Source organism: Aotus nancymaae, unplaced genomic scaffold (genome assembly GCF_030222135.1).
Source record: "Aotus nancymaae isolate 86718 unplaced genomic scaffold, 86718_ANA_hifiasm-v0.15.2.pri h1tg000015l_1, whole genome shotgun sequence".
In the NCBI taxonomy this organism is placed as follows: domain Eukaryota; kingdom Metazoa; phylum Chordata; class Mammalia; order Primates; family Aotidae; genus Aotus; species Aotus nancymaae.
In genome coordinates this window covers 7,376,401-7,388,884 of record NW_026988427.1, presented here as the reverse complement: position 1 = coordinate 7,388,884, position 12,484 = coordinate 7,376,401, and the positions used below count along the sequence as shown (strand labels likewise).

General features: G+C 40.0%; 1 protein-coding gene across 1 annotated transcript in view; it reads right to left on the bottom strand.

Moving 5' to 3' along the window:
• The window catches only part of SIMC1 (SUMO interacting motifs containing 1), a 47,452-nt gene extending 42,204 nt beyond the window's left edge, over positions 1 to 5,248 (bottom strand). The window contains exon 1 of the mRNA XM_021673423.2: positions 2,552 to 5,248. Coding sequence (XP_021529098.2) covers positions 2,552 to 3,721 — 1,170 coding nt within the window. The 5' untranslated portion in view covers positions 3,722 to 5,248. The remainder of the gene's footprint in view (positions 1 to 2,551) is intronic.
• Between the last annotated feature and the right edge of the window lie 7,236 nt (positions 5,249 to 12,484).

Below are 12,484 nucleotides of genomic sequence, written 5' to 3'. Positions count from 1 at the left end.
ACAAACAGCCAACCAATATTTCATTTAAACCTATGAAATGCTATGCAATTGCTGAGGAGTGATTTACTTCCAATTATGTGGTCACTTTTAGAATAGGTGTGATGTGATACTGAGAAGAATGTATGTTTTGTGGATTTGGGGTGGAGAGTTCTGTAAATGTTTATTAAGTTTACTTGTTCCAGGTCTGAGTTCAAGTCCTGGATATCCTTGTTAATTTTCTATCTCGTTGATCTGTCTAATATTGACAATGTGGTGTTAAAGTCTCCTACTATTATTGTGTGGGAGTCTAAGTCTCTTTGTAAGTCATTAAGAACTTGCCTTATGTATCTGGGTGCTCCTGTATATAAATTTTGAACTCTCATTTTTATTTTTTTTGAGACAAAGTCTGGCTCTGTCACCCAGGCTGGAGTTCAGTGGCATGATCATGGCTCACTGCAACCTCTGCCTCCCAGGCTCAAGCTGTCCTCCCACCTCAGCCTCCTGAGTAGCTGGGACTACGGGTGCATGCCACCCATGCCCAGCTAGTATTTTGTATTTTTAGTAGAGGTGGGGTTTCGCCATGTTGTCTAGGCTGGTCTCGAGCTCGTGAGCTCAAGCGATCAACCTATCTTGGCCTTCCAAAGTGCTGGGATTACAGATGTGAGCCATTGTATCTGGCCTTAAGCAATTAATATTTTTTTGAGACAGGGTCTTGCTTTGCCTCCCAGGCTGGAGTGTAGTGGTGCGATCTTGGCTCACTGCAACCTCTGCCTCCCAGGCTCAAACAATCTTCCTGCCTTGGTCTCCCAAGTACCTAGGACACAGGCGTGTGTCACCAAGTTTGGCTAATTTTTAAATTTTTTATAGAGGGGGTTTCACCATGTTGCCCAGGCTGGTCTCAAACTCCTGGGCTCAAGCAATCCGCCTACCATGGCCTCCCAAAATGCTGGGATTACAGGCGTGAGCCACCGCGCCCAGCAATGAACACTTAATTTATTCTCAACTAGTTCTTACAACAATCTTAGGAAATACATATCATTTTTATTCCTATTTTATAAATAAAGAAACTGAGATTTGGAGGGTAAGCATTTGTCATGAAACAAATGGCAGAAGCTGGTTTCAAACACAGGTGGCATAAACTTCAGAGCCATTCTTTCAACCCCTTCTCCCCATAAACAACAAAAATAGTAAGTGTATATGTTAAAAATCCCAATTATTAAACTATGTAAAATGCCTATGTATAAAAAGGCAACTGGAAAGGAATACATCAAGTTATTCACAATAATAAATACTGTCTGGGTCGGGCATGTTGGCTCACACCTGTAATTCCAGGCTGCCTCCCAGGCACAAGTCCAGCACTTTGGGAGGCTGAGATGGGCAGATCACCTGAGAACAGGAGTTCAAGACCAGCTTGGCCAATATGGCGAAACCCCGTCTCTGTTAAAAATACAAAAAATTAGCTGGGTGTGGTGGCATACACCTGTAATCCCAGCTACTCAGGAAGCTGAGGCAGGAGAATTGCTTGAACCTGGGAGGTGGAAATTGCAGTGAGCTGAGATCACACCACTGCACTCCAGCCTGGGTGACAGAGTGAGACTCTGTTTCAAAAAAAAAGAATGAGCTAGTGGTCAGGCAGAGGCATTCAGAAGGAGGACATAACACATATTAGAATACATAATAATTTAAAAAAAGAGTAAAAAATCATTCTCTAAGCTCAAATCAGTGTGAATGCTTGGCTCCTGCCTACTTGGATCACTGCTTGAATGAGGAGAGTTTTGACTTTGACATTGAACTGTTTCAATCTGGTTTTCTTAATATGAGGGATGGGATGTATACCACTAAAAAACACTTCATGCTGTGGAACTTAGCCACAATTATTTTCCCTTACACATCTAGTTTATTTCTCACAAATCAATGATGACCAATGGAAAGTAGCATTCCCACTAATGTCTAAAATTGAATTTCCTCCCCCAAAGTCAGCGTGTAATAATTTTGGAGGCCCTCAAGTGATACAGTATTATTATCTCTGTGATATGGAAGCTGTAATAAGGGCATCAGGAAGGGAAAGACATAATTGTTGAAGATATTTATTTATTTTTTTGAGACAGAGTCCTGCTCTGTGGCCCAGGTTGGAGTGTAGTGGCACAGTCTCAGCTCACTGCAACCTCTGCCTCCTAGATTCTAGTGATTCTCCTGCCTCAGCCTCCTGAGTAGCTGGGATTACAGGTGCATGCCACCATGCCCAGCTAGAAGAGAAGAATTTACATAGGGTGTGAGATGAGCCTGACACACTGGCACTTTACATATATGACCCTGTGAGGTATGTTATTATCTCCACTTTACAGATAGAAAAGCTAAGGCTCAAAAGGTTAAGTGCCAGTTTTTAAGTGTGGGGCTAAAATTTAAACCCAGATCTGAGCCTCTACACTGAATGGGTCTTCACAAGTGGAAGAAAGATAAAAAATTTCATTTATGCTTGACCTGTCCTCTCATGCATGGACTCTAGTCACACTGACTTTCTCCCAGGCTTAGGGAAAGGACACCTAATCCCTAGGGGAAGATGTTAACTCACCTCTCTTGTGTCTTTATCCGGTATTAGTGTCTGGAAGAAGAGGTGATGAACTGGAGGTCGTAAGAAGTACTTCAGTCTATGCAGGCATGGTCTGTTGTACAACCCACCTTGTGGTGTTCGTGCGTGTACATGGGAAGACCCGGGTTTGGAAGGCTCTGACAATGATATTCCTTTTCTGGCTGGGGTTTCCATGACAGAGAGCCAAGGAACTTTCTCTAAGGAAGTTTCAGACTGTGGGGACTGTGGGCTGGGAGAGCAACTTGGAGAGGACGGAGCTGAGATATCCATAGGCATGTCCCGGTTCTGTATATTATTCTGGGTAGAGTCAGGCCTGTCTCCTGGAAAGTGAGGCATGTTTTGAGGTGAGTGTGGCATGTCCCTTGATGAATGTGGCATGTTTCCAGGTGAATGTAATACATCTCCTGTTAAGTGTGGCATACCCCCTGGTGACTGTGGTGCATCTGGTGATGGTGGAGCATCACCTGGTGACTGTGGCACATCTCCTGGTGACCCTAGCATGTCTCCTGGTGACTGTGGTACATCTGGTGATTGTGGCATATCTCCTGGTGTCCGTGGCACATCTTCTGGTGACTGTGGCATGTCTTGCAGGTATGTCACATCTTGTGGATGTAATATCCTTTGAGGTGGGCCTGGTTGAGGTGGGCTTGGTGAGTGCTGAGGATGCCATAATGAGTCTTGAGGTGGGCTTAGCATATTTTGCTGAGGGTATGACACTTCTTGAGGTGGGTGAGTTAGAGCTAGCACTTGGCACTGCATGGTTTGTGATGGGCATGTCAAGGCTCGTGGTGGGCAAGAGGAGGCTCGTGGTGGACATGGTGAGGTTCTCAGTGGGCATGGCAAAGCTCGCAGGGGGCATGGCAAGGCTTGTGGTGGGCGAGGCACATCTTGCTGTGGGCATAGCAAAGGTGCCCTTTGATTGCTGCTGCTGCTGCTGCTATTATTGCTTGTTGGGGAGAGGGAGCTAACATCTGAAGACAGCTGTAGGCTTGTCAAGAAGCTGAGGTTACCTGTGAATGTAGCTGAGCTACAATTAGGCTCCGTTGGATAAACAGAGCCTCCACTGATGAATGTAGTGGGTGGGGGACCTACAAAGTTTTCTTCCACTAGGTCCAAATGTACAGGATGACTGTTAATGATTCTTTGTGCCATAGGCTGAGAGCTTCTGTCCACCTGCCCTTCCAACACCTTTTTGCCAGAGAGGCTGGCACATGTCTGAAGACTGGTTGGCTCCTTCTGGGAAGGAGTGACAGGTTCTAAAGTTAAGTCAAGAGTGGCAATAGGTCTATTTTCTTCCTCAGCTCTTGTCAGGTCAATCACACAAAGTCCATTGCGATCTTTTGGTCTTGGTCTGGTCTCTCTAGTTAAGTCAATGAAGTCCTGTAGAAGGATTGTGAGAAGAGAAGAGGCCAAGATGTGAGTATTAGCTTTATCTGAGATGACTTAAGTCTTAGCTTTTAAGGATAAGCATTACTTTACCTTTTCACCTCACCGATAAGTTACACATCTTGTATAACATAAACAATAGTTTATTTCCTTTGGTGAACATTTTGGTATTGCCAAAGCTGTCAATTTCTTTCTTTCTTTTTTTTTTTTTAGACGGAGTTTCGCTCTTGTTGTCCAGGCTGGAGTGCAATGGTGTGATCTCAGATCACTGCAAGCTCCACCTTCTGGGTTCAAGTGATTCTCCTGCCTCAGCCTCCCAAGTAGGTGGGATTACAGGCATGTACCACCAGGCCCAGCTAATTTTGTATTTTTAGTAAAGACAGGATTTCTCCAAGTTGGTCATGCTGGTCTTGAACTCCTGACCTCAGGTAATCCACCCTCCTCGGCCTCCCAAAGTGCTGGGATTACAGGCATTAGCCACCGTGCCAGGCCCAAAGCTGTCAATTTCTATACCTTCTTAAATTCTCCAAATGCCACATGCAGATGACTAGCATCATAGTGGGATTTTTTTTTCTGGTCCAAGGAGGACAGGGAGTAGTAGGAGATATTCTAACCTTAAGTCACAAAGCAAAAAGCAACCTTTGTTTGCAAAGTCAGATACACAGGATAACCTACAACAAAAGCTAAATAAGAATTGTAGCAAATGTAAGAGAATCTATGAGCTAAGAACAAGTTCAGTATTTTCATGTATCTTTAATTTTCACAATGACCTGAAAGGTAGGCATTATCAATCCATCATACGGACGGGGAAACTAGAGTTTAGAGGGGTTACTTTATCTACCTTAAGATTATACAGCTAAGTAGCAGAGACAGACATTCAAACACAGATCTGTCTCCTTTTATCCCTGTGAAGGCCTAGAAATGCGCAACTTGATTCAATATATAATCAGTAACATTTTTAAAATCCCTGATCAATCTAGCTAGATATTTATCAACTTTATTGATCTTTTTCATCTGTTTCCTATTTCACTTATTTGTTTTCTTTATTATTTCCTTCTTTCTACTTTGGATTTAATCTGCTCTTTTTCTAGCTCCTTAAATGGAAGCTTAGGTTTAGACCTTTTTCTTTTCTAACATTAATATTTAAAACTAAAAATTTCACTGTAATGACTACTTTGGCTTCATACCACAATTTTAAAAAGCATGTGATTTTCCTGCAGGACACAATTTTTAATATGTAGTCATTTTATTATCATGTAGTTCAAATTTACTTTCATTATAGTCAGAAAATATACTCTGTAAGATTTTAATCTTTTGAAATACACTGAGACTTAAGTCCTAACACACAGCCTACCTTGGTGAATCTTCCTTGTGTACTTAGGGAGAAAAAGTGTAGTCTGTATTTGTTAGTTACAGTTCTATAAATATCAATCAGGTCATGGTAGTTAATAGTGTTTTTCAGAGAGAGAGATCCAAGATGGCTGATCACTAGCAGCTCGGGCTCGTAGTTCCCAGTGAAAGCGCAGAGAACGAGAGGACGCCACACTTTCAGATGAATATTTGTTGCTCACGGACCAGGAGATTCCCAGCAGAGGAGCCCCACGTGTCACCAGGGCGACTCTTGTGGCCAGCGCGGTGGTTTTGCTGGTGCCTTAGCGCGCCAGTTTTTGGTGCAGAGTCCGGAGATTCCTGGGCAGAAAAGCACCTTCAATCTTAACACCGCTGTTTTGGCCAGCGCAGTGGATTGCTCAGATTTCGGCGCTGAGAATCAACAAGTTGGACGTCAGCTCGGAGACCTAGTTGGAAGGTCAGTAATTACAAAGACGACAGACGGATAAATATATAATGAAGGGAAGAAACCAGCGTAAAAAGGCAGAGAATACTCAAAATCAGAATGCCTCTCCCTCTACAGGGGATCGCAATTCCTCATCAGTAACGGAACAAGGCTTAATAGATTACGAGTGTGTTCCAATAACAGAAGCAGGTTTCAAAACGTGGGTGATAAGAAACTTATGTGAATTAAAAGAACTTGTTCTAACCCAATGCAAAGAAACTAAGAACCTTAAAAAAAGGTTTGACGAAATGCTAACGAGAATGGACAATTTAGAGAGGAATATAAGTGAATTGATGGAGCTGAAAAGCACAACACGAGAACTTTGTGAAGCATGCACAAGCTTAAACAGTCGAATTGATCAAGCAGAAGAAAGGATATCAGAAGTCGAGGACCAGCTCAGTGAAATGAAACGAGAAGACAAGATTGGAGAAAAAAGGATAAAAAGGAATGAGCAAAGTCTCCAGGAAATATGGGACTATGTGAAAAGACCTAATCTACGTTTGATAGGTGTACCTGAATGTGATGAAGAGAATGAATCCAAGTTGGAAAATAACTCTTCAGGATATCATTCAGGAAAACTTTCCCAACCTGGCAAGGCAGGGTAATATTCAACTCCAGGTAATACAGAGAACACCACAAAGATATTCTTCAAGAAGACCAACTCCAAGGCACATAATTGCCAGATTTATTAGGGTTGAAATGAAGGAGAAAATACTAAGGGCAGCCAGAGAGAAAGGTCAGGTTGCCCATAAAGGGAAACCTATCAGACTTACAGCAGACCTCTCAGCAGAAACCCTACAAGCCAGAAAAGAGTGGGGACCAATATTTAACATCCTTAAAGAAAAGAACTTTCAACCCAGAATTTCCTATCCAGCCAAACTAAGCTTTATAATCGAAGGAAAAATTAAATCCTTTGCGAACAAACAAGTACTTAGAGAGTTCACCACCACCAGGCCTGCTTTACAAGAGCTTCTGAAGGAAGCACTATACATATAAATGAACAACCAATATCAGCCTTTCCAAAAATATATCAAAAAGAAAAGAACATTAACACTACGAAAAATTTACACTAACTAATGGGCAAAACAGCCAGCTAGCATCAAATGCCAGTATTAAAGTTATATATATTCTAATCGGATAAAAAGCCAAAACCCATTGGTATGCTGCATCCAGACCCATCTCACATGCAACGACACACAAAGACTCAAAACAAAGAGAAGGAGGAAGATTTATCAACCAATCAGAGAGTAAAAATAAACAAATAAATAAAAAGCAGGAGATGCAATTCTCGCCTCTGATAAAGTAGACTTTAAAGCAACAAAGAGCAAAAGAGGCAAAGAAGGACATTACATAATGGCAAAAGGATCAATGTAACAAGAAGAGCTAACGATTTTATAGATCAATGAGACAGAAAATTAACAAGGACATCCAGGAATTGAACTCAGACCCGGAACAAGTAAACTTAATAAACATTTGTAGAGCTCTCCACTTCAAATATATAAAACATACATTACCACCTCACACCTATTCCATAAGTGACTACATAATTGGAAGTAAATCACTCCTCAGTAATCGCATAGCATTTCATGGGTTTAAATGAAATATTGGTTGGCTGCTCGTTTGTTATTTTCTTCCCTTATTCCTTCCTGTTTACATCAAGTATAATTGTTGGTATAAAAGAGGTTTTCAATACCCATTACTAAAATGCATTCTAGCCTGGGCAAGAAAGCAATATTTCCATTCTCTCTCTCTCTTTCTCTTCCTTTTTCCTCCTCTTCTTTATTCTTTTTCTTTCTTTCTTTCAAAAAAAAAAAATAGTGTTTTTCAGATCTTTGATTTCTTTACTTTGGTGGGGGAGTATACAGTTGCATTACTAATTACTGAGTGAGAAGTATCCAACTATGGCTGTGGCTTTGACTGTTTTCCCTCTTAGTTCAGTTGTTTGCTTCATGTATTTTGCAACTATATTTATTAGGTACATATACATATATAATTCTTATAACTTCCTAATGTATTAACTCTTTTATCATTATAGATAGCACGTACTTGGTTCTTGCTTTTTTTTGGGTCTAGTCAGACAATCTCTGCCTTTTGTTTAGAATTTTGGTCCATTTACACTTAGTTATTTACATGTTTACTTTTAAATCTACAATCATGCCATCTCTTTCCTATTTATTCTGTCCATTAATTATTTCTCTGTCCCTCTTTTCCTACCTCTTTTTATGCTAGTCATATAATTTTTGGCATTCCATTTTAATCCCTCTATTGGTTTTCTATCTATATCTCTTTTCATTATATTTTTAGTGGTTGCCCTTGGGACTACAGTGTACAAGTTCAATTTATTCCAGTGTACTTAGAAAATTTATTGAATAACTTGGCATGGCATAGTGGCTCATGCTTGTAGTCCTAGCACTTTGGGAGGCCAAGGTGGGTAGATTGCTTGAGCTCAGGAGTTGGAGACCAGCTTTGGCAACATGGTGAAACCCCATCTCTACAAAACAATTAGCTTGGCATGGTGGTGCACGCCTGTAGTCTCAGCTACTTGGAAGGCTGAGGCAAGAGGATTGCTCGAACCTGGGTAGTTGAGGGCTGCAGGGAGCCAAGATTACACCACTGCACTCAAGCCTGGGGGACAAAATGTAAAAAAAAAAAAAAAAAGAAAGAGAAAAAAGAAGAGAAAATTTATTGAATTACTAAAGGTAAAACTATAGAAAATTTACAAAATATTCCATTTACCTGTGCCTTATCCTGTATTTTTGTTGTCCTGTGTATTATCTGTACATATCGTAAACATATCAATATAGTAGTACTATATTTGTTTACAGTCACTTGTCCTTTAAAGATATTAGGAAACAACAAAAAATCATTATTTTTGTTTTACACACAGATTTATAATTTCTTGTGCTCTTCACTCATTGTGTAGATCCAAATATCCATTTAGGTATCATTTCCCTTCAGCCAAAATGTCTTACAGTGCAAGGTCTACTAGTGAAAAATTCTCTCATCTCTGTTTATCCAAAAATGTCTTTATTTTCCCCTTATTTTTGAAGGGTAATTTTGCCACATGCAGAATTCTTGGCTGAAAGGTTTCTTTCTTCCAACATTTGAATATGTTGGTCCAATGTCTTTTGACCTCCACAGATTCTGATAAGAAGTGAAATGTTAATTGCACTGCTGTTCCCTATATACAACATATCATTTTTCTCTGGACAGTCAATAAATGGTTTTCTTTGTGATTATCTTGCTTTAGTCTGTTGTATTTTTTGGATTTGTAAGTTAATTTTTTCCCACCAAATTTGAGAAAATTCCAGTCATTATTTATTCAAAAATTTTCTACAATCTGCTGCCCCTCCTTCTAAGACTCTAATTATATATATTATGGGTTGTTGTTTGATACTGCCCTACATATCTCTGTTCAACTTTATTCCATCTTTTTCTCCCCTGTTTCTCAAAATTGGGTGACTTCTATTGATTTAGCTTGAATTTCACAGCTTCTTTTGCCAATCTGCTTTCTTTTCCAATCACTGTTAAAGCTATTCAGACTTTTTAAAAATTTCAGTTACTGTATTTTTCTTTTCTTTTCTTTTTTTTTTTGAGAAAGAGAGAGAGAGAATGGGGAGGAGGAAAAAGGAAGAGAAAGAGGGAGAGAGAATGGGAGTATTGCTTTCTTGCCCAGGCTAGAATGCAATTTAGTAATGGGTATTGAAAACCTCTTGTATACTGATAATTATACTTAATGATGTAGTCAGGAAGAATAAGGGAAGAAGATAACAAACAGCCAACCAATATTTCATTTAAACCTATGAAATGCTATGCGATTACTGAGGAGTGATTTACTTCCAATTATATAGTCACTTTTGGAATAGGTGTGAGGTGGTAATGTATGTTTTGTGTATTTGAAGTGGAGAGTTCTATAATGTTTATTAAGTTTACTTGTTCCGGGTCTGAGTTCAAATCCTGAATATCCTTGTTAATTTTCTATCTCGTTGATCTATAGAATCGTTAGATATTTTTGTTACATTGATCCTTTTATCATTATGTAATGTCCTTCTTTGCCTCTTTTGCTCTTTGTTGCTTTAAAGTCTACTTTATCAGAGGCGAGAATTGCATCTCCTGCTTTTTGTTTATTTGTTTATTTTTACTCTCTGGTTGGTAAATCTTCCTCCTTCTCTTTGAGTCTTTGTATATTGTTGCATGTAAGATGGGTCTGGATGCAACATACTGATGGGTTTTGGCTTTTTATCCAATTGAAATATATATAAGTTTAATACTGGCGTTTGATGCTAGCTGGCTGTTTTGCCCATTAGTTGATGTAAATTTTTCCTTGTATTAATGTTCTTTGCTTTTTGATATATTTTTGGAAAGGCTGATATTGGTTGTTCCTTTATATGTATAGTGCTTCTTTCAGAAGCTCTTGTAAAGCAGGCCTGGTGGTGGTGAACTCTCTTAAGTACTTGTTTGTTCGCAAAAGATTTAATTTTTCCTTCGCTCATAAAGCTTAGTTTGGCTGGATAGGAAATTCTGGGTTGAAAGTTCTTTTCTTTAAGGATGTTAAATATTGGTCCCCACTCTTTTCTGGCTTGTAGGGTTTCTGCTGAGAGATCTGCTGTGAGTCTGATAGATTTCCCTTTGTGGGTAACCTGACCTTTCTCTCTGGCTGCCCTTAGTATTTTCTCCTTCATTTCAACCCTAATAAATCTGGCAATTATGTGCCTTGGAGTTGGTCTTCTTGAAGAATATCTTTGTGGTGTTCTCTGTATTACCTGGAGTTGAATATTACCCTGCCTTGCCAGGTTGGGAAAGTTTTCCTGAATGATATCCTGAAGAGTATTTTCCAGCTTGGATTCATTCTCTTCATCACATTCAGGTACACCTATCAAACGTAGATTAGGTCTTTTCACATAGTCCCATATTTCCTGGAGACTTTGCTCATTCCTTTTTATCCTTTTTTCTCCAATCTTGTCTTCTCGTTTCATTTCACTGAGCTGGTCCTCGACTTCTGATATCCTTTCTTCTGCTTGATCAATTCGACTGTTTAAGCTTGTGCATGCTTCACAAAGTTCTCGTGTTGTGCTTTTCAGCTCCATCAATTCACTTATATTCCTCTCTAAATTGTCCATTCTCGTTAGCATTTCGTCAAACCTTTTTTTAAGGTTCTTAGTTTCTTTGCATTGGGTTAGAACAAGTTCTTTTAATTCACAGAAGTTTCTCATCACCCACATTTTGAAACCTGCTTCTGTTATTGGAACACACTCGTTCTCCATTAAGCCTTGTTCCGTTACTGATGAGGAATTGCGATCCCCTGTAGAGGGAGAGGCATTCTGATTTTGAGTATTCTCTGCCTTTTTAGGCTGCTTTCTTCCCTTGATTATATATTTATCCATCTGTCGTCTTTGTAATTACCGACTTTCTAACTAGGTCTCTGAGTGGACGTCCAACTTTTTGATTCCCAGCACCGAAATCTGAGCAATCCACTGCGCCGGCCAAGACAGCGGTGTTAAGGTTGATGGTGCCTTTCTGCCCAGGAATCTCTGGACTCTGCACCAAGAACTGCCGCTTTAAGGCGCCAGCGAAACCGCCGCGCCGGCCACAAGAGTCGCTCTGGCGACCCGTGGAGCTCCTCTGCTGGGAATCTCCTGGTCCGTGAGCTACAAATATTCGTCTGAAAGTGTGGCGTCCTCTCGTTCTCTGCACTTTCACTGGGAGCTACGAGCCCGAGCTGCTAGTGATCAGCCATCTTGGATCTCTCTCCATGTATTTTTCAACTCTCAAATTTTCATTTTTATAGTTTCCATTTCTTGGTTGAGATTTTCCACCCACTCATTGATGTCATATTTTCTTTAACTCATTGAACACACCTATAATAACTGCTTTGAAGTTTTTGTTAAATCTAGCAACTAGGCTCACTCAGTCAGTTTCTACTGACTGCCCTTTTCCCCTCCTTGAGTAGGGGTTACACTTCTGTTTCTTTGCATGCCTAGACACTGGGTTTAACTGTGTTCTTCTAAGAATTGTTATAGGGTTTTTGTTGTTGTTCTAGTAGATATTAATACTTAATTTGCCAAGATTCAAACTGTAAACTTTGTCTCCTTGTACAATACAGGTACTGATATCTTTGTTCTTATGGTTTCCAGCCACTGCTGTTTTAACCTGGCCCCTTGAGGCAGGGAGTTTCTCTGCTGTGCCTACATAACTTGGCTGTCAGCCAAGCACCTGAGCAGACATTATACTAAAATTTTGGGATTCACCCTTCCTATGATTTTTCTTGTTTGCAGAGATTCCTCTGTAATTTCTTGCTCTGCCAGCTTGACCTCTGTCCCCTGACATTTAGTCTATAAAATTACAGCTTTCTGCCACCCAAGTTGCAAATGATTGGGGAATGCAATCAGTTAAAAAGCCACAAAGTCACAGATATCACCCTATGCAGCTATCTTATAAGAACAGATTCCTCTCTGGTATCTGCCTGATTTTTCACTGGGTCCTCAGAGAGTACTTTAACAGGTATGGTTAAAGTTTCATAGATTGGAAGTAGAATCCAACTGTACTGCTCTTCAAACCTTGGAGAGAGTTAGTTGCTCCCCTTTTTGATGATTCCATAGCACACTGTACATACTAATATTACTTTAGCACATATCATGAGGCATTTTGCAGGGCACTTAGTTATCTTCTCTTCCATTTAAGAATAACCTCTTTTT